At 56.5% G+C, this 18,881-nt stretch overlaps 9 protein-coding genes across 9 annotated transcripts; 5 read left to right on the top strand and 4 right to left on the bottom strand.

The window, feature by feature from the left end:
* The first annotated feature begins 95 nt into the window (after window positions 1–95).
* Window positions 96–1,804, top strand: CDEST_05444 (Putative aminotransferase class-III, pyridoxal phosphate-dependent transferase, major). The gene is made up of 2 exons (XM_062921603.1): window positions 96–699; window positions 793–1,804. The coding sequence occupies exons 1-2, from the start codon at window positions 211–213 to the stop codon at window positions 1,585–1,587; spliced, it is 1,284 nt and encodes a 427-aa protein (XP_062777654.1). The 5' UTR covers window positions 96–210; the 3' UTR covers window positions 1,588–1,804.
* Window positions 1,805–2,267: 463 nt separating this feature from the next.
* Window positions 2,268–3,365, top strand: CDEST_05443 (Putative peptidase T2, asparaginase 2, nucleophile aminohydrolase; the record flags this gene model as incomplete). The annotated part of the gene is made up of 1 exon (XM_062921602.1): window positions 2,268–3,365. The coding sequence occupies one exon, from the start codon at window positions 2,268–2,270 to the stop codon at window positions 3,363–3,365; it is 1,098 nt and encodes a 365-aa protein (XP_062777653.1).
* Window positions 3,366–3,986: 621 nt separating this feature from the next.
* CDEST_05442 (Putative major facilitator superfamily, MFS transporter superfamily) lies at window positions 3,987–5,815 on the top strand (the record flags this gene model as incomplete). The annotated part of the gene is made up of 5 exons (XM_062921601.1): window positions 3,987–4,122; window positions 4,188–4,335; window positions 4,397–4,569; window positions 4,649–4,774; window positions 4,848–5,815. The coding sequence occupies 5 exons, from the start codon at window positions 3,987–3,989 to the stop codon at window positions 5,813–5,815; spliced, it is 1,551 nt and encodes a 516-aa protein (XP_062777652.1).
* Window positions 5,816–6,113: 298 nt separating this feature from the next.
* CDEST_05441 (Putative tannase/feruloyl esterase, alpha/Beta hydrolase) lies at window positions 6,114–7,886 on the bottom strand (the record flags this gene model as incomplete). The annotated part of the gene is made up of 1 exon (XM_062921600.1): window positions 6,114–7,886. One exon carries the CDS (start codon window positions 7,884–7,886, stop codon window positions 6,114–6,116), a length of 1,773 nt encoding a protein of 590 aa, XP_062777651.1.
* Window positions 7,887–9,604: 1,718 nt separating this feature from the next.
* Window positions 9,605–11,008, bottom strand: CDEST_05440 (Putative metallo-beta-lactamase, ribonuclease Z/Hydroxyacylglutathione hydrolase; the record flags this gene model as incomplete). The annotated part of the gene is made up of 2 exons (XM_062921599.1): window positions 10,554–11,008; window positions 9,605–10,467 (listed from the first exon to the last, which is right to left on the bottom strand). The coding sequence occupies exons 1-2, from the start codon at window positions 10,879–10,881 to the stop codon at window positions 9,605–9,607; spliced, it is 1,191 nt and encodes a 396-aa protein (XP_062777650.1). The 5' UTR covers window positions 10,882–11,008.
* Window positions 11,009–11,210: 202 nt separating this feature from the next.
* CDEST_05439 (Putative mitochondrial carrier domain superfamily) lies at window positions 11,211–12,738 on the bottom strand. Its single transcript, XM_062921598.1, has one exon. The coding sequence runs from the start codon at window positions 12,682–12,684 to the stop codon at window positions 11,323–11,325; it is 1,362 nt and encodes a 453-aa protein (XP_062777649.1). The 5' UTR covers window positions 12,685–12,738; the 3' UTR covers window positions 11,211–11,322.
* A 652-nt stretch (window positions 12,739–13,390) lies between these two features.
* Window positions 13,391–15,430, top strand: CDEST_05438 (Putative zn(2)Cys(6) fungal-type DNA-binding domain, fungal transcription factor). The gene is made up of 5 exons (XM_062921597.1): window positions 13,391–13,453; window positions 13,519–13,534; window positions 13,597–14,160; window positions 14,223–14,363; window positions 14,423–15,430. Exons 1-5 carry the CDS (start codon window positions 13,410–13,412, stop codon window positions 15,242–15,244), a joined length of 1,587 nt encoding a protein of 528 aa, XP_062777648.1. The 5' UTR covers window positions 13,391–13,409; the 3' UTR covers window positions 15,245–15,430.
* A 79-nt stretch (window positions 15,431–15,509) lies between these two features.
* CDEST_05437 (Putative septin, P-loop containing nucleoside triphosphate hydrolase) lies at window positions 15,510–17,125 on the top strand (the record flags this gene model as incomplete). The annotated part of the gene is made up of 6 exons (XM_062921596.1): window positions 15,510–15,521; window positions 15,637–15,709; window positions 15,775–16,039; window positions 16,115–16,252; window positions 16,352–16,819; window positions 16,882–17,125. 6 exons carry the CDS (start codon window positions 15,510–15,512, stop codon window positions 17,123–17,125), a joined length of 1,200 nt encoding a protein of 399 aa, XP_062777647.1.
* A 517-nt stretch (window positions 17,126–17,642) lies between these two features.
* CDEST_05436 (Putative YbiA-like superfamily protein) lies at window positions 17,643–18,284 on the bottom strand (the record flags this gene model as incomplete). Its single annotated transcript, XM_062921595.1, has 1 exon — window positions 17,643–18,284. One exon carries the CDS (start codon window positions 18,282–18,284, stop codon window positions 17,643–17,645), a length of 642 nt encoding a protein of 213 aa, XP_062777646.1.
* Window positions 18,285–18,881: the final 597 nt, after the last annotated feature.

The raw sequence follows: 18,881 nt of genomic DNA, 5'->3' as shown, positions 1-18,881 counted from the left end.
TTCCCGATATCGCATACCCGAGCGGGGTTTCTGGTGGCCGTCAGCTTGAGTAACAACTGATAGCACTGTAGCATCGGGCAATCCGTCATGGGTCATGACCCATCCATTGTCAACTTGAAAACAAAAGAGTCCAGTCACTCGGAACAGGGACAGCGAGTTTCCATCTCAGAGCAAGTTTTTGAACTGAACGCCAAAACAAAATAAATAAAAATGACCACGGAACATAACAGACCTGTCGGAGCGGACGAGCCAGCGGTTAAGATTGAGCAGCAACTCAAGGCATGCGTCGATAGATATGTTGCCGAGAACCCAGGGTCCGGCCAGGTCAACAAGAGCGCGTCCGGGTCGCTGCCAGGCGGGACGACGAGATCCGTTCTCTATTACCAACCCTTCCCGTTGGCCTTCTCGGGCGGCCACGGCTGCCATCTGACATCGGTCGACGGCCACGAGTATCTCGACTTTGTGTCCGAGTACTGCGCCGGCATGTTTGGCCACTCGCACCCGGACATCATCGCCGCCGTCGAGAGCGTCACGAAGTCGGGCTTCACGCTGGGCGGGCCGACTCCCATGGAGGGCGAACTGGGGGCGATGCTCGTCGAGAGGTTCCCCAGCGTCGACGCCATCCGATTCTGCAATTCGGGGACTGAGGCGAACACGATGGCGATAGCCACGGCTCTGCACTTTAACGGGCGGAAGAAGGTTTGGCAACACACTCACACAAACACACACACATGATGCGAGGCCGTTGGGAGTATTGGCTGACTCGTGAAATCGTGATGAGCGGTTGGGCAGGTTCTAGTTTTCGAGAATGGGTATCATGGCGGCACGCTTTCTTTCTCGCAGGGAAACCCGCTCATTCTGCCTCATGAATTCGTCTACGGCCGATACAACGACGTCGAGTTCACTCGGCCCAAGATCACGCACGACATCGGGGTCATCATCGTGGAGCCGATGCAAGGCGCGGCCGGCATGATCGCAGGAGACGCAGAGTTCCTCCAGTTCCTCAGGGACGAGGCAACGCGGATCGGCGCCGTCCTCGTCTTCGACGAGGTCATCACGTCGAGGCTGCACTACGGCGGCCTGCAGGAGCACCTGGGCATCACGCCCGACATGACCACCATCGGGAAGCACTTTGGCGGGGGCTTCTCGTTCGGCGCGTTCGGCGGCCGCGGGGAGATCATGGCGCTGTACGACCCGCAGTCGCCGCGCAGCCTCTTCCACTCGGGGACGTGGAACAACAACGTCTTCTCCATGACGGCAGGCGTCGCGGCGACGAAGCTGCTGTCGAGGGCGGCCCTCGAGAGGAACAACGCGCTGGGCGACAGGCTCCGCCGCGGGCTCGCCGCGGCTTTCGCGTCCAGGGACGCGTCCCAGGTCATCACGCTCACCGGCTTCGGGAGCGTCATCGGCGTGCACTTCAATGGACCATCGGCCGACACGCTGCGGGACCTCTTCTTCTTTTACTTGCTCGGGAAGAGGATATACGTCGGTCGTCGGGGGTTCCTCGCCTTGAACCTCACGCACGGGGAAGAGCACATCCGGCGTGTGCTCGATGCGGTTGGAGAGTTCTGCGACGAGGTGTTGTGAGAGTCAAGAGTTCTGGAGAACTCTCGTAGGCTGCTGAACTGGTTGAAGTAGCGTTCAATGTTTGGAAAAAAATAAATCTTTGAGAATTGCTGGTCATAAATTCCAGCAAGCAACCCAGGTCAACGGAATGTGTGATGTCGAGCTGCATGTATTTAGACATTTATTAACTTCAATTGGCCCCCCCAAGTACGGATACAAGAGGCAGGGGTTTGTCTATGTCATCCAAGACTTCGGCTCTCACTCAACACCTTGTCTCGATGCTCAGACAGGAAGGTTGATAGACGCGCAGGATCAACCTGTGGCTTGGCAGCCCCCGAAAGCAACGTGGTGTTTAAAATTACAATCATTATCTCAGACGCCTGTTTATCGGGAGCAGATCAACCAGCCTATCGCGCGGGGTAAAGTTAAGTAAACAACAAACCATGCTCGCCCTCTCTCACACACACACACACACACACTCTCTCTCTCTCTCTCTAGTATTAAAGACTCATTCCGCAGTCCAACCGACGACCAGTTCCATCTCTGCTCTTTCTCTCTCTCTCTCACGCCATCGCCACTCGTTCTTTACACAAGAGCTGCCAAGGATCTCGGCGTGCCCAATCTCCTCTCTTATCCTTGATCCATCCATCATCCCCCCTCCCCTCAACCTGTCACACCTCCGAAAACCGCAGCGGCCCATCATGCCGGATCTCGGCCCCCGCTCCGCCCGGCTCCTCCTCCTCTCCCTCCTCCTCGCCGGCCGCGCCCTCGCCGAATCTCACCCTTCCCCGGGCCTCCCCATGGTCATCAACACGTGGGGCGGCCCCTTCACCGCCGCCACCGACGCCGCTTACCAGGCCCTCGTCAGGCCGGGCGCATCGGCCCTCGACGCCGTCGAGATCGGCTGCGCCACCTGCGAGGCCAACCAGTGCGACGGCAGCGTCGGCTTCGGCGGCTCGCCCGACGAGCGCTGCGAGACCACCCTCGACGCCATGATCATGGACGGCGTCACCATGAAGTCCGGCTCCGTCGCCGGCCTCCGCCGCGTCAAGAACGCCATCGGCGTCGCCCGCCACGTGCTCGAGTACACCTCCCACACCATGCTCGCCGGCGACCTGGCCACCGACTTCGCCGTCGAGAACGGCTTCCCGGCCGAGAACCTCACCACTGAGGCCTCGGCCGCCCGCTGCGCCGAGTGGCGCCGCAGCAATTGCCAGTCCAACTACAGGCAGAACGTCACGCCCGACCCCAAGTCGTCCTGCGGGCCGTACACGCCCGTCGAGCTCGACTCGGGCGCCGCCGGGTACTTTGACCTCATCGCCCCGAACTCGGCCCAGGCATCCCACGACACCATCTCCATGATGGCACTGGACGCCAGTGGCGTCATGGCGGCCGGCACCTCGACCAACGGCGCTTCCTTCAAGGTGCCCGGGCGCGTCGGCGACGGCCCCATCACCGGGTCCGGCTCCTACGTCGATGGGGACGTCGGCGCCTGCGGCGCGACGGGCGACGGCGACATCATGATGCGGTTCTTGCCCTGCTACCAGGCCGTCGAGAGCATGAGACGGGGCATGAGCCCGCAGGAGGCCGCGAGGGACGCCGTGGTGCGCATGGTGCGGAAGTACCCCGCCGTGGCGAGCGGGATTGTGGTCGTCAACAACAAGGGGGAGCACGGGGGAGCGGGATCCGGATGGACCTTTACATACGCCTTCAGGGGCGGCAAGATGAACGCCACCGAGGTCGTGACTGTGCCGCCCGTGTGCGTCAGTCGGTCATTGGACAGTACAGAGCTGAGATAGTCGGATGGGGTGTCTTCGCAGTAATTTATCACACACCACGGTCAATGTGTTGCCAAAGAGATCAAACGCGGCATCGGTCTTCTTCAAAACTCCCTTACACTCTCCGTCTGCCCTTCCCGCCTCTTGCTCCGTCCGGAAATTGTTCGTCGAATGAAATCAAAATGTCTCAAGACGTTAAAGCAAGGTTGCATATCACCATTGTGGAGTTCCAGCACATCATTGCTTCACCCTGTCGTCGAGGGTAGCCGACCGGCACACTCGAGCCAACCGATTCGTCCTCCTCCGCATCTGGTTACTGTCTATTTGTACCGATATCGCATGCTTCCAACTCCGCAGATGCCTCTCTTCCCCCTGCCTTTGACTGTCTTGGCCGTCTCGAACGCCCTTATCCCCGAGTCGACCATGCGCCGACACTCGTTGCGAGGCCACTTGCCGGTACACTGGTCTTGGCTCTTGAATGTTGACCCATACAAAACATTGCGCAATGGCGGACAACGTCCCGATACTAGGATTCCCGGGATCTGTCCTGTGCGCCATATAAGGTGCAGAGACCCTCGTGTACTATGTGACCGTCGCAGCCACCGGAAGTCTGTCTCGATACCTGTCGAGTCGCTTGGAAGTATGGCGTCTGCGCTCAAGGAATCCGTCCCGAGGGATAAGTGGTGGGAATGGAGATGGTTTTCTCCCGACGACACAAAGGAAGAGAGGCGCCTGATCACCAAGATTGACCTCCTCTTGGTGCCCTACTCGGTCCTCGGTATGCTTCGACCCCGGCCGCGACACCAACGTGGAATCCCTCCAGCTGATGTTCTCTTCCTGAAGGTTATTGGGTCAAATATGTCGACCAATCGAACCTGAACAACGCCTACGTCGCCGGCCTGAAGGAAGATCTCGGCTTCTACGGCAACGAACTCGTCCAGCTCCAGACTCTGTTCACTCTAGGATCGGTGCTTGGCCAGATCCCCTTTCTGTGAGACCAAAGCTCGTTTGTTGTGATGTCTTGCCGCCGCATGGCTGATTCAGGATCCAAGGTTCATCATGACATATGTCCCAATCCAATACCTCATCCCGATCTGCGACATCATGTGGGGTATCTTCACGCTCCTTCAGTACCGAGTCAACTCCTATGCCGAGTTGGCTGCGTACAGATTCATGGTCGGCTGGTTCGAGGCTGCTTTCTTCCCGGCGATGCACTACGTATTTGGTACGCTGTCTCTCTCTCTCTCTCTCTCTCTCTCTCTCTCTGAACATCACATCGACCGTCTGCTAAAAACAAGCCCCAGGCTCTTGGTATCGAGGCCACGAAATTGCCCGCCGCGGAGGTATCTTCTACACCGGTCTGGCCGCCGGCACTCTGACCGCTGGCCTCATCCAAGCCGGCGCATCGAGATCTCTAGAAGGCGTTCATGGTACGTTCACCATGCACCCCATACTAACAATACCGAGAGACGCGCTATCTCTCGACTGACCTCGCACCAACAGGCCTGGAGGGCTGGCGATGGATGTACATCATCTGCGCCATAATCACCATCCCCGTCGGCATCTTCGGCTTCTTCGTCATCCCGGGCACCGTCGACCAGCCCAACAGATTTTGCGTCAACAGCAAGGACATTGAGACCGCGCGTGAGCGTCTCGAGAAGCACGGCCACGTGCTGCACGGCAAGATGAAGTTCGGCCACATCAAACGGACCCTGCTCGGCTTCCGCTTCTGGCTCGTCATCACGACCGACGTCCTCTTCTGGAACGCCGGCATCCACAAGAACACCGGCTCCTACCTGCTCTGGATCAAGAGCCTCGGGCGCTACAGCGCCGCCAAGGTCAACGAGATGGGGACCATCGCCCCCGCCCTCGGCATAGCCTACACCCTCATCGCCTGCTTCGCCTCGGACATGTTCCTCGGACCGGCCTGGGCCATCACCGTCTGCTCGGCTCTCAACGCGCTCGGCCTCATCTTCTTGACCGCGTGGACCGTCCCCGAAGGCGGGCTGTGGTTCGGGTTCGCAACCATGTATTGGTCCAACGCCCTGTCTTCCGTCTTCCACGGCTGGGTCAACAACCTTTTGCGCGACAGCCCCGAGGAACGTAGCTTCACACTCGTGCTCATCAACCTGCTCTCGCAGAGCTCGACGGCCTGGACGCCCCTTCTCACCTTCCCTACGGTGGAGGCTCCCCGGTTCAGGAAAGGATATTCGTTTTGTCTGGGTTGTGCCATCGCTTTGATCGTCTTCACTTGGGTCATGCACTACTACCTGAAGAGGGACAGGAGACAGAAAGCCGGCTCGGCGGATGAGGAGACGAGCAGTCGTCATGGCAGCGGCGTGACGACCCCGCTTGAGGGCGACTTCAAGAAAACCGAGAACTCTGCTGCAGAGAAGAAGAACATTGAGAAGAGCATTGACGGCAGTGGAAAAGGAATCAAAGGAGGTGGCGACAGGATCACAGTGCTCTGAGAGCGTCTTCAAAGTATCAACCCCGTTTGGGGGGGGATTGATGTCCACAAACTATCTTTTGCGAATTTGGAAGACTGTCAATAGCCCCGAGTAGCGGGATATGATTTCCGTATGAGAGCCTTTCATTGAGACTATCTACATGTTTAAGAAATGAAACCTATGTCAAAGTTGGTAATACATGACCAAAGCAATACAAATACATCTGGAGGACAAAGTGTTGTACTTGGAACGAAACTCTACTTCAAAAGCTTTCTATGGAACGTCGGGTCATTTGCCCCTACATGAGATACTAACACACCTAGTAAACGGGGATCTTGAAGGCAGGGAAGGTGTAGGTCCAGCTGTCGATCGACTTCTCGTCGTTGACGCAGTCAAAGTCGGAGCTGTTGCCGCGCCAGAGGGGACGCGTGGGCCACTGGCAGAGCATCTGCGTCTCGCCGGCATTGACGTTGGTGGAGGAGGAGACGGTGGCGTTGAGCCGGCTGGGCTTGTTGCCGCCCTCGACCCAGTCGATCATGGTGGCCATGTTGCTCAGCGGGTACGGGCCCGGCTGGAGGCTGTTGGTGCCGCAGTGGCCGGCGCCGGGGACCAGGTAGAACTGGTACCAGTCCGCGAGGGACTCGAGGGCCTCCGCGTCGGACGCGTTGGGGTACATGACGGAGCGGACGGACTGCCAGTAGTGGACGGAGGACGCGGCGGGGATGCTGGAGTCCGACTCGCCGTGGTAGTGGAGGAGCTTGCCGCCCGAGGCCTGGAAGGGGGTCAGGTCCGGCAGCGTGGTCTGGAGGGTGTCCGTGTAGCGGATCATGCCGATGTTCATCCAGTCGACGAGCGTGTCGTAGGTGACGTTGTTCAGGTCCGACAGGTTGTCGAGGTCGAGGAGCTGGACGAACTTGGTGACGTACTCGCCGCCGGTCGAGGGGATGCTCAGCTCCCAGGCATCCGTCTCGGAGTTGTACGTCGTGGAAGCGTCCCCGAGCTCGGAGCCGATCTGCCACGACAGGTAGGCGCGCTGGCCCTCGGAGTTGAAGACGCCGTCGTAGATGGCCTGGGCGACGGCGACTCCCTGCTCGGAGACGGTGCCGTTCTGGGCGGGCTGGTAGCTGGTCGTGCTGCCCTGGGCCTGTCTCTTGTTGAACCCGAAACCGAGCGAGGTGCTGTTCTTCTCGGCGCAGTAGTAGGGCTCGCCAACAACGGACTTCAGGTCGAACTGGAGCTTGCAGAGATCGGTGCGGGAGACGACGCCGTCGGTTCGCCCGTCGAGCCCGTCGCAGGCGGCGATGGTGGCGTTGACGATCTTGGCCAGCTCGCAGGGGGGCGGGTAGTAGTCCTGGGTATGCTCGACGGCGGACGAGTAAACGTGGAGGACCTGCTGCTGGGCGAAGCGGAAAGCGGGAGCGCCCGCGATGACGCCGTCGTACTCCTCGCCCCAGCGCTGGACCTGGCTCATGCCCTCGCGGCCACCGTCGGAGCAGCCCTCGTAGTAGGTGTAGACCTTGTCGTCGGCGCCCATGCTGTAGAAGCCCTTGGTGAGGGCCTTGCCGACCTGGGTCATCTCGCCCAGGGCCTGGTAGCCGAACATGTGGGTGGCGTCCCAGTTGATGGAGCCGTTGCCGTAGAGGACAACCTCGTCGTAGCTGTTGCTGAAGGCGTCGTAGCCGGCGTCGGAGGCACCCCCGGCGGCGCCGTACGACAGGCCGCCGGTGGCATCGCTGGATAGAGAGAAACCGCCCCCGCCGGCGACGTAAAATCGGCTCTTGAAGTCAGTGGGGCTCGGAAGCGCGTACTTGACAACGACCGTGTCACCCTTGCCGGTGTGGGTGTAGTGGACCGTGACGTTGCAGTAGGTGTAAGTCGTGCCGGAGCTGCTGCCGCCCATCATGCCTCCGCCAGTGGTGGCGTTGTAAACCGGGCTGGCCGTGACGGTCGATGGAAGAAGGTCGATCCCGAGAAGAGTGCCATTGGAGGGCAGGGCGTTTTGGACGTTCTCGACTGTGCAAACATCCGCCAGGGAAGACGTGGTGGCTCTGGCCGCCAGCGCGCGGAGAGCCGCTTTGGAGTAACGAGACATAGGTACTGAAAATTGTGCTTGTATTGGATGAAAGATTGAAAGAAGTGAGTGAAGAGAGAGAGAGAGAGAGAGAGAGAGAGAGACAGCAATGGATTGTTGCGGTTCTTGTTGGTTGTGAGAGAAGAGCGATCGGGGATGTAGGATTTATATCCTCAGCAGCCATAAATGACTTCGTCACCCACTCTCGCCAAACCCTCGACCACGGTGTAACCACATACCGGAAGAGTGGCAGATTGCTCCACATGCGGTCCGGTTGAGTTGTACGCCTCATAGCGCGGGGGCGCAGTGCGTAAACGGGAACCGGGACTCTCGCATCAACCCCAGTGCGCTATTGCGCAGGATGGGGGGGCAGCAAACTGGGTCCACAGTCGACTAACTTGCTCTACTATGAGTACCGATGTATGAATGCTGCGGTAGGGCTGGTGGTCTGAATGAACCTTGTTCATGTGGAGTAACAACCCCCAATGCTTGGAAATGTTTCCTGGTTCATCCCATATACACCCTCCTACCCTTACCACGGCAATTGCCGCGTCACAACAGCCTTAGATGATCTTTGAAAGTAGTGAAACTTCTTTATGTGTGACGCGTATCCCCTGTTCAAGATAGATCTGTTTCCAGCATGATATGAGGCATCATCTAGACCCATCGCTCAAGTCCAGAGGAGAATCCGCCTGTGTAGCCAGTTTTGCATTCCTCGCGTCCTTTTTACTCAGGAAACAAACGGACAAGGTTCTCGGGCATGTCACCTTGAGTAACTGGTGATTTCCAAATCGAAACAATAACAGTTCTCCAGTGGCAAACCGACACGCTTCTAAAGACTTGGGAGCGCGCATGTAGCGACTAGACCCTTAGATGTGTGCCCAACCTCGTAAAGCACGCACAGCACTCGGCGGCCTGGTCTGTGAGCCGGGACTGGGTCGATTAACGGGTTGTGGGCGCCAGCTTCTCGACCATTCCCATAGGTCAGCAACACTTGTTCATAGTCTAGGCTTTGATGATGGATGATGCCGTTCAACGGCCATGCCGGGTTCCACTTTGCTCCGTAGTCTGTTGCTCTACTGGAAGGGGGCATAGTTATGGGGCGTCTCCGAAGGACAAGCCGGGATCGCGCCGATCACGAAGTGGGTCAATTCCGAGCGGCACTGCCAATCAAGGGAACGAGTGAGGCCGCAAAGCAACACGTCTGTTACGAAGCCAGTCAGTGGCCAATAAGAAGCAGGAGTAGAGGGAGCTTAATTTATGTCTGCTCTGGGTAGGGTGAGCTTGATGTTGACACCGCCCGTATTCCTCTAATTTGACGGAAATAGATCTATCAACCATATTCGCGCAACCCACATTCCGCAACATTCTCTAGGGCAACCATAGTGTTGCTCTACCATCAATCGTTACTCCGAGTGGCTGGCTGAAGATGGTCACATTGCCCTGTGACAGTATGAAAATGTAGTTATTGTGGGGGGTTCTTTATGCCCGAGTAGCAGACAAAATGTCCTGGGACCTTGAGAAACTTACTCGAAATGCAGCACATACCTGGAACGAGTCAGATCTCTTCTGAGCCTAAATTCATCGTCTTCGATTCTGTCAGGATCACTCCAAGGGGATGAGGATGTAATGGAAATGGCCCCTCATGCACAAGACGATACCTTGAATTCTTTTTTTTTTTCTTTTTTCAGATCAGGCTGCTTGGCGTGTCTTTCGCAGCTGCTGCCTTTATTGCAACCTCAACCGAGGCTTTTCAGATGTGAAGCATAATCCCACTTCTTCCCATCCCTCCAAAACCCTTCCACGACCGGCGGCCGGGGCGTCTTGCCCTCCACGGCGACCTCGTTCAACCAGCTCCAGTACGTCGTCTCCTTCCACCCTTCCTTCTTCCAATCGTTGATGTCTCTTCTCGGCTCTCTGTTGAACACGGGCAGCACGTCCAGCAGGCTCGCATCGTGCGCGATGCAAACCATGATGTTGTCCTTGATGTCGAGCTCCCGCATTTTGGACACCGAGTCCGCGGCCAGGTCGATGTCCGCGTAGACCGGGTGCTCCCCGCTGCGGGGCAGCTGGTACCACGGCGTGGTCCTGGCCGAGTCCTCGTCCTTGGCGTTGGGGTGATGAGGTGTGAAGTAGGAGCACGGGCACGCTGCCTTGGAGGACCAGTCCGAACGTCTCGTGATGGCCGAGGCGGGGATGCCTTCAGGGAGCGGGGTGTCCGCAGTCGGCCGGAAGACGCCCGCGAAGTGGCAAATGTCGCCGCCGAGGAAGACAAAGGTCGCTCCACTGGGAGACGAGGAGGGCGTGGTCCTCGCAAGAGCGCAGATGTGCTCTGGTTGGTGTCCGGGGGCTTCCAGGAGATAAAAGGAACCGTCGCCAAAGAAGTCTTGGGCCTTGAACTTGCCCACTGTGAGACCACCGTCGAATTCTGCCTCTTTGAGCACCCGACCTTCGAACTCGGGGGCTGCCTGCGGATCATCTCGTCCGCCCGGCCTGCCCTTTGATGAAAAATACCCAGGGCCAGTAACCAAGGTCGTCGACTTGGGGAAAACAGACACATCGCCGCGGTGGTCGAAATGTGCGTGAGACCAAATGCAGTAGTCTTGGGTGTCATCGAGTCAGCAAAAGGCGACGCAGAAAGAGATACGGTTGTTCCAAGAAAAAAAACAAGAAAAAAAAGGTCCTCACCAATAGACTCAGGGTCGACGCCGCCGTCTCTCAAGACCTCATCGACGCCCTTTTCGACACTCATGCCGAAGATGACGCTGTCGGGTCCCAGGACCCCTTGTTGAGCGGCCTTTGGCAGGTTCCAGTAGTCTTTGCGGACTCCGAGGTCGAACATGGCCCTCTTCCCGAGCGTTTCGTTCTCGAGGAGGAACGCTAATGAGCAGAAGTTGATGACTTCGTGCCCCTGCACGACCGGCTGCACGAAGGACTCGGCCGTGCCGACCATGGCGGTCGTCGTGTCAATCAGCTTGACGCGCACGATATTGTCTGACTCTGGGATGTTGGCCATGTTTACGAGTTTTTCAATTTATTTTCCACCAACGGTCTTATGAAGATCAGACTGTTCTTAGAATAGGATACCAGGAGGTGGAGGAGGAGGAGGAAACAATTGTTTTTCTAGTTCGAAACTTTGAAAGTCGTAAGAGCCGCGTGTGCCACGACGACGTCATTGTCGCGTTTCTTCTCCACTTCCCCAGGATTCGTCCCAAATATTAGAATCCTATTGCCCCCATCGGCGGCGGCCCGCGTTGAGATTTGAGGAAAACGATAACCGACATGCATGTGGCACAACCGCGCGTAAGCCACCATCGAATCAGTCCGACATCGGACTTTGTAACCGTCTGGAAGGGAAGAGGAAGTTTCTTGATATCTATGTTGTACAATATGCCAAAACGCAATCGAGACCGTCAAGATCCCGTCTCTAAACGCCCACACGCCCCGCCAAATGCTTCTAGTTGAGTAGGATATCATAGCCGTCCCCTTCGATGCGGACCTCCTCGTTGCCTAGGCCGTACTTGCGTCGAACCAGCTCGAAAATGATCAGCCCAGCGCTCGTGCTGGGGACCTGGCGGATCGTGTTCCACCAGAAACCGCGCCAAAGCCACTTCCTCACGCCCAACCCTTCCTTGGCAGCCTCGGCACAGCACTCCGACCACGTCTCCTTGTAGGCTCGGTAGTAAGCCCGGAACATCCTCCAGCCGTCGCTTCGTTGGCTCGGGTCCGCGCCTCGGAGTGCTTTCAGCTTGGCCGCCTTGGCGTCCAGCCCTTCGAGACGGTCCCAGTGCTCGACTTGCACATGCGTCAACGGGTGGAGAACAACCTGTTGAGCGAACGAGGCGCTCAGGCCGCCGAGCAGTAGGAACAAGGGCTCGATGGCGTAATGAGGTCGGATAATAAGCGGCTGTCTGTCGTCTTCGTCCAGCTTGTGTTTCTTGGGCGGCCGCTTCTGGGCGAGGAAGTCGACGATGTGTTCCTCCAGCCCGCCGTAGTACCAGGACACGAAGCGGTAGTACCCCTGGGCCTTGACGTACTCGAAGACGCTGAAGAATATCGCGGCGCCAAAGCTGTCCTTCATGAGGGACAGGCCCCAGCCGGCGAATATGCCGCGCGCACCAATCTCTCTCAGCTTCTCAGCGCTGAAGGCCCACATGCTCCTCGGCTTCCCGCCTTCGGTGGTGATGAGATCGCGGTGGTCATACCGGGCCTGGATGGCGTCCAAAGGCGCTGCGATAAAACTCTGGAGGCTTCCGGCGAGGAGGCCCGCAGTGAAGGTCTGCGTCGGGTGCGGTGGTGGATAGACGGTCTTTCTTGCCTTCCCGCTCTCCTCGTGCAGATTGCCGAGGATGGTGAGGTAACTGGTGTACAGGACAGCGCCGACACCTACGTTTGCGATGAGCGGCGGGAGAACCTGGTTCGGCAGGACGCTCCAGCCATGCTGTTTCACCGCCGAGGTGAGCACGCCCGGGGTGGTGCCTCGCAGGTAGAACCACGCCTGGTGGAGGGTCGCGCGCAGCCTGGTGGAAGGCTCTCTCGCGGCAGCCTGTGCGAGGAGGTCGATCTGGGCCTGGTGCACACTGCGGGCGTAGGCGAGGTAGTCGACGCGGGTCCGGAAGAAGGCCTTGACCGGGGCTCGGAAGTAGAATGCGATGGCCTGGGCGCTCAGGGCGCGCACGCCGGCGGCCGAGGCGGCTGTCGCGGCGTTGCTGCGCGGGTCCTTGTCCGGGAGCGAGAGCTCGGTGCCGGGCGGGAGAACGGGGAGTACGCCGGTGTACGGGTCGTAAGGTGCAGTGTCGTCATCGCGACGTCGCGTCATTGTTCGTTGCTGCTCATCGTCCGTCCCTTTTTTACAGGCGTTAAAAAAAGACGGCTGGCTGCCTCTGCGAGAGATTCCAATCGGCAAAACTTGGCTTCGGTTGAGATCGGCTCCCGAGTCACCAGGCCGCTGACTCAGCGCGTGACGTCGGTCCTGGAGAGCTGTGCCGACATCCCCACAAAATAGGTAGGTAGATAGGTACCTAGGTATGCTGCATAAGTCACAGCTCCTAAATGTGTTGGTCCCCTAGCTTGGCTTACATAGCCTCCAACTTCTGAATCACATATGACTTTATTTGCAAGGTCACGATGCCTTCGCTAACCCCCTTGGGACATATGCTTCTGTATATGGATGGAGGACAACTACTCCTAACCTGTTGTCAAGAAACCCCGATAAATAGGCTTGTGAGAAGAAAGTATCGGCATTCCTTGTCTGTCAAAACTGCTGAGCACTAATTAGAGCGAACAGCAGAGGTGGATCAGGTGGGCCGTGGCTCACGGACCATGAACGTGAAGCCGCATTCAGTATCCGTAGACATCTGATTGGCCGATGGTCTCATCGGCTTTACAATTGAAGTACCTAGGTACCTGGCGTAATCTGTATTGCGCCTGTCCGGCCGGAGATTTACCGGAGTCGGCTCTGATGGCCAGTCTTCAGTAGACTTCGTCGCCCCCTGATTCTAGCCTTTCGGTCCTCGCTCGCTGCCGGGCTCTTCACGAATCTCAATGGTGTACTGCGGGAAGCCAAGTCGGGGGTGCGAGAACTGCAGGTACGCTTCCAGCTGCATTTTGTACTTCCCCTATCAGACCTCGCTGCTAATGCTGGGACGCCAAGGAAACTGCATAAAAAGGTAGGACAGCAGCCCGCCCTGCCTGTCGTGCTGCCGGTCGAGCACAGCTGACAAATAAAAAGTGCGACGAGAAACAGCCCGCATGCTCACGCTGCGTGAGAACTAAAAAGATATGTCCTGGGTACCGAGACCAATCGGTTCTCTTGTTCCGTGACGAGACGGCCCGGACGCAGGTCAAGATCCGCCGAGGACACCTACGCAGCCATCCTCCGGGCTGTACATTAGCAGTAAATGCACAGCAATCTCCACTACTTGCGGGGGTCTCGAAATGGTCGCACGGTACTAGTGTGTCTCCGTTCGAACGGCTTTCGCCGTCTTTGGAAGAAGTAGTCTTGTGTCGCTTTTATCACACCACACTTGACAATCTATCGCACGCGGATCCTGTACGCTTCCTCCATTCGCAATTACCAGACCTTTACGCTCGGAGCGGGCCTAACTCTGCCTTGCGCTTGGCTACGGAGGCAATTTCATACGCTGCCTCTAGGAAGTTGGTAGACGAGGCGGCGCTGGTGTCCAGGATACGATATGTCCAGGCCATCAGAGCCGTTGGAAAAGCCATCCAAGATCCGGAGGAATTGGAACACGACCAAACGCTATATGCCACTCTTCTCCTCAGCGGGTATGAGGTTAGTCTATCATTCTCTAGAACACGCTGCCCCAGACTACGCTGACCTAGTGCCCGTGCAAGACCATGCTTGGGGATCCAAATACACCATCCGCATGGGGGGCCCATGTCGACGGAGCTGCCGCTTTAGTGAAGTTTCGCAATGCGAAGGGAGTGCACACGTCCCTGTCACGCAGTATGTTCAGGTTCATCCGGAGGAATGTGGTACGAGCGCTTCCTATGTTTTGCACCTGTAAGCGTGGTTCTAACGGCTAGTGGGTTAGGTTTTGGGCCAGATGCAGATGTGTCGGCCGGTTGACGAAGTTTTTTCCGACACAGATGTGCCGCTGTCTCCAACCCAAAGCCCGGAAGATTATCTTGTGTGGAAAGCGGCCCAAATCTCTCACATCCAGTACCGGAGCAACTTCTTGTTCACACAACGGCGGGACCCCGAAAAACCCGATGTTGAGGATTTGTTTCGCAGTGCCAGTGTTCTGGATCGAGAATTATCGGAGTGGTCGTGCACTCTCCCCGCAACCTGGTCCTACTTGGCGGCCATGAACATCGACAGCGTGGGAGGATCGCGATTTGTTCCACTTCAAGTGCACAGATACACAGACCTCTACACTGCTCGCGTCTGGAACTTCTATCGAGTATCACGGCTGATTGTGCAGTCAGTCATCATCCGTACAGCCTCTTGGTTGTCTGCCGCAATGGAACCGGGTCCGTTCATGGACGTGGGGAGAACCGAGAGCAGCAGTCGTGAGTTGGTCAACGACATATGCGCGACCATCCCGTTTCTCCTGGGGCACGATTTGTCCAAGATGAAACTTCCTACCTCGGAAAGAGGCCGTCGCCAGGGGACAAGAGCAGATCAGCCCACGACAAAGAGAAACAGCCTCACAAGCACCGGGGGGTTTTCACTTATATGGACCCTCTTTGTTGCCTGCAGCTGTTCGCCAGTGCCAGAGTCTCAACGGGAATGGATGCTTGCGCAACTACGGTGTCTATCGGAGCTATGGGAGACGCAAGCACGGTTTGCGTGTTCCGAGAAGAGCGAACTCCTTTTAGGCGGTGCCGATAGCGTTCGGTTCGACTGTGTTTGAAGCATGCCGCCAAAATGCGCGCTAGCCAAATATGGTATGCTTTGAGCTGGCCAATCAGAGTTGGGTAATTATGCAGGGGGCAAGCACTTGGCGCAAGCCTAGGCCCCACCGCCGCAATGACATTCAATGTTGCATCGCTCGTATATAACCTACCCTCTCCTTCTTTGAGAAAACCGCGACGAGTATGGAAGCCAGCTCTGCAGGTATCTGTTACGTTACTGTGCTTCTTGTGGACTTGCATGTCAGCCAGACATGATAGTGCGCAATGTCTAACCCCGTATGTGGTGTTCCATCCCTCGAACCTCTTGCTCCCGAAGTGTTGCGACAAGTTCAAAGCCGGCTATCGCAAGCAGGAGAGAGCTCATCTTGACTGATCCCGACTCTGCGCATAGATCATTCGTCGAAAGAAGAATGTCAAGAAGGGAATCCAGTTCTCCCTCATGGTCTGCGGGGCATCAGGAACCGGTTCGTAGGGTGCCCGTACCTCGGGATTCTTGGGACAAGCTGACTAGACTGGCTCTCCCCTGTAGGCAGAACCACCTTCGTCAACATGCTGTGCGGCCGCAGGGTCCTAGATCACAAAGACGCAGATGAACCAAGCAGCGCCCACGCAGAGCACGGGCTAGAGATCAAGCACATAACCACTGGTAAATTCACAAGTCCTCGCATGTTGGTAGGCGCGAGGTTAACTTTGATCGGCGATCCAGAGGTAGAGCTAGACGAGGAGCACACCTGCGTCTCCCTTACCGTCGTTGATACGCCTGGTTTTGGAGACGACATTGACAATGAGGCCAGGTCGGAGTTTCCCGCCCTTGGTTCAGGCATATGTCTACGCAGGTTCGAAGAGCATCACTGACAGCGCCATCGCAGCTTCTCCAAAATCCTCGAATATCTCGAACGACAGTATGACGACCATTTCGCGGAGGAAACGCGCATCAAACGCAATCCTCGCTTCAAGGACAAGAGGGTCCACGCCATGCTCTACTTCATCACGCCGACAGGCCACGGGTGCGTTTTCCGTTTTACTGAGCTACTGAGTCCCCCCCCCTTTCGACGCCTTGATAGGCAGTCTCGTTGGGCTATCCTTGATCGCTAACATCTTCCTAGCTTGCGCGAACTCGACATTGAGCTCATGAAGCGGCTCGCTCCGCGCGTCAACGTCATTCCCGTCATTGGCCGCGCCGATTCCCTCACCTCCGTCGAGCTATTGCAATCCAAAAAGTTGATCATGGAGGACATCGAGCACTACCGCATTCCCATATACAACTTCCCCTACGATGTCGAGGAAGACGACGAGGAGACAATTGAAGAAAACACGGAGCTGCGGGGCATGATGCCGTTCGCGATTGTCGGCAGTGAAGAAGTCGTTGAGATCCATGGCCGGAGAGTCCGCGCCCGACAATACCCCTGGGGAATCGTGGAGGTTGATAACCCAAAGCACTCGGACTTTCTGGCCGTCCGATCAGCGCTGTTACACAGTCACCTGTTGGACCTGAAAGAGAACACGTACGATTTCTTGTACGAGAACTACCGCACTGAGAAGCTCTCGAATATCATCAATGACGGTGACGGAGGGTACGTCCCACTGTTTCCTTTTCTCGAAGATTTGGTCGCGGCTAACAGGTTCACTGCGCCAGGAGGTCGCCCATGTCTACAGAAGACCTGGTTTCTCGGTCGATGCGCCTGAAAGAACAGCAGCTCCGGAAAGACGAACAGCACTTGCGCGAAGTCGAGATCAAGATTCAGAGGGAGATAGAAGAGAAGCGGCAAGAGCTGCTGGCTCGTGAAGCCCAACTGCGCGATATGGAGGCCCAAATACAACTGGCTGAACGGGTTGCCGGGGTTGGTGTGACTCAGACAGACGATGCTGGTGATAGGTAGACTCGGGCGAGCGACCGGAAGTAGATCAACCATCATCGATCAAGAGCTGAATTTTCCTCTTCTGTCCGAATAGTAGATTAGAAGAAGTAGGCCTTTTGGGCGAGTTCCGCGCTTTTTAATTAACATAGTACTTTCAATTCTGCTTTTCGCTCCGAATTAAGTATGTATAATAGAAATAACGCTAAGAACTCCTAGTAAGTAGAGTCTGATCATACTACCTTAGTAGAAACAGTAGAAGTAAAACCTAAATGCTGTCATTCTCTAGTAGCTAAACAACTGATTCTAGAGAAGTTGAAGGGAGAAGATGTAGATAGATGCATAGAATATCAAAGATATAGGGCAGTTAATAATGCTTTTAGTAACCACCCATTTGTGGCCTTGGGACGATTCTGATTTCAACGGGGAAACACGCAGTTGCTTCGATAAAGAAGAGACAGTGCATGTAGATAAGGCCTAGACTAGGGAAGAAATCAAGGGGAACTACCTTTGGTGTGCTAGTGCAGCCAGGCGAGGAAAGCTAAGATTCGTCCACGTCCTCCCAATGTTCCCACGGGCGTTGCTGTCGTGCCTCCTGTTCTCGGAGATGGTCCCTTGTCGCTATCAATGCTTTGCCCAGCCGGTTCTCCCCCCAATGCTTCCGTTGAGTCATGGCATGCTTTGCGGTATACCCGATGCCCCAGACGCGGTCGCGCGATGCGGCCTCACAGAGCAATCGGTTGCCTGTATCCAGCAGTTTCCGTCCCAAGTGTGGGTTTTGGCCAAACTTTGCGATGTTGCCCGCCTCAACAACAGCACTCTTCACCTGATCCCAGCTTTCCGCTGTGAACCCAACTGTTTCTTTTCCAAGCCGCTTTTGCTCCTTGGGACTGTCTGTTGCAAGCACGCGAGCCTGCCGGGCTGTATCGCGGAACCGTGCAGCTTTACAGTACATCATGAACTGTTCGGCGCAGTTGAATGTAATCAGCCCTACAGGGCCCCGCTCGTCCACGGTATGTCCGACAAGCTTGGATATTTCCTCTTTACTGACAGTGAAGCTGGACTTGTACCACTGGCAGAACTCGCCCCATTGCGCGTCGGGCATGTAGAAGAATAGCGGATCGTCCTGCTCTTCGCTCTGCGAGTGTTGTTGTTCGGGACGATCTGGGCGTGGAAGAGTCATGCTGAGTTGATCTTTGTGTTTGCGAATCCAGGTACCTTGATGTCTGTGATTTTGTTGGAGGTGAATGTCCACGATAAAATTTGCTGGGGGAAAGCGGATGGTGAGAACAATCGCCGTCCTCTGCCACCAGCCGAGCAACCATTGAGATGATTTCTTAGCGCAAAGGTTAAACCAGAGAGGTCTGTCAGGGTTGTGTCTAGTGCCATCCATGAATACTGCCTACGGGACAATAAGAGCAACAAGGTTGACAATAGTGTGTACGGTAAAATAGACGGCAAAAGGCAGGACCAGAGAGGGGGAGGAAAGTCGACGAGACCAGCAAGAGGAATGGTGAGGGCTCAAAACTGTGGAGAGAACAAAATACGTCAGTGCTACCGAATGAAGCAACTCCATTAGCAGTATTCCATCGGAAAGGAAGGAGTGAAGGTTGCGTGGGCCAAGATGTCAACGTCTGAGAAAAGCATGCAAGTTCCCTTTGCCGGACGGGCACTAGCAACAGCAAAGCTAGCATGGAACCGGGAATATGTTTTTCATCAAACAACGGCACCGTTGATTTGTTAGTCTGACTCACCGAACCATTTGCAAAGCGCGACTAAT

This window comes from Colletotrichum destructivum, chromosome 3 (genome assembly GCF_034447905.1).
Source record: "Colletotrichum destructivum chromosome 3, complete sequence".
In the NCBI taxonomy this organism is placed as follows: domain Eukaryota; kingdom Fungi; phylum Ascomycota; class Sordariomycetes; order Glomerellales; family Glomerellaceae; genus Colletotrichum; species Colletotrichum destructivum.
The sequence above is the reverse complement of the archived record's forward strand: the minus strand, read 5'-3'. Positions and strand labels throughout refer to the sequence as shown.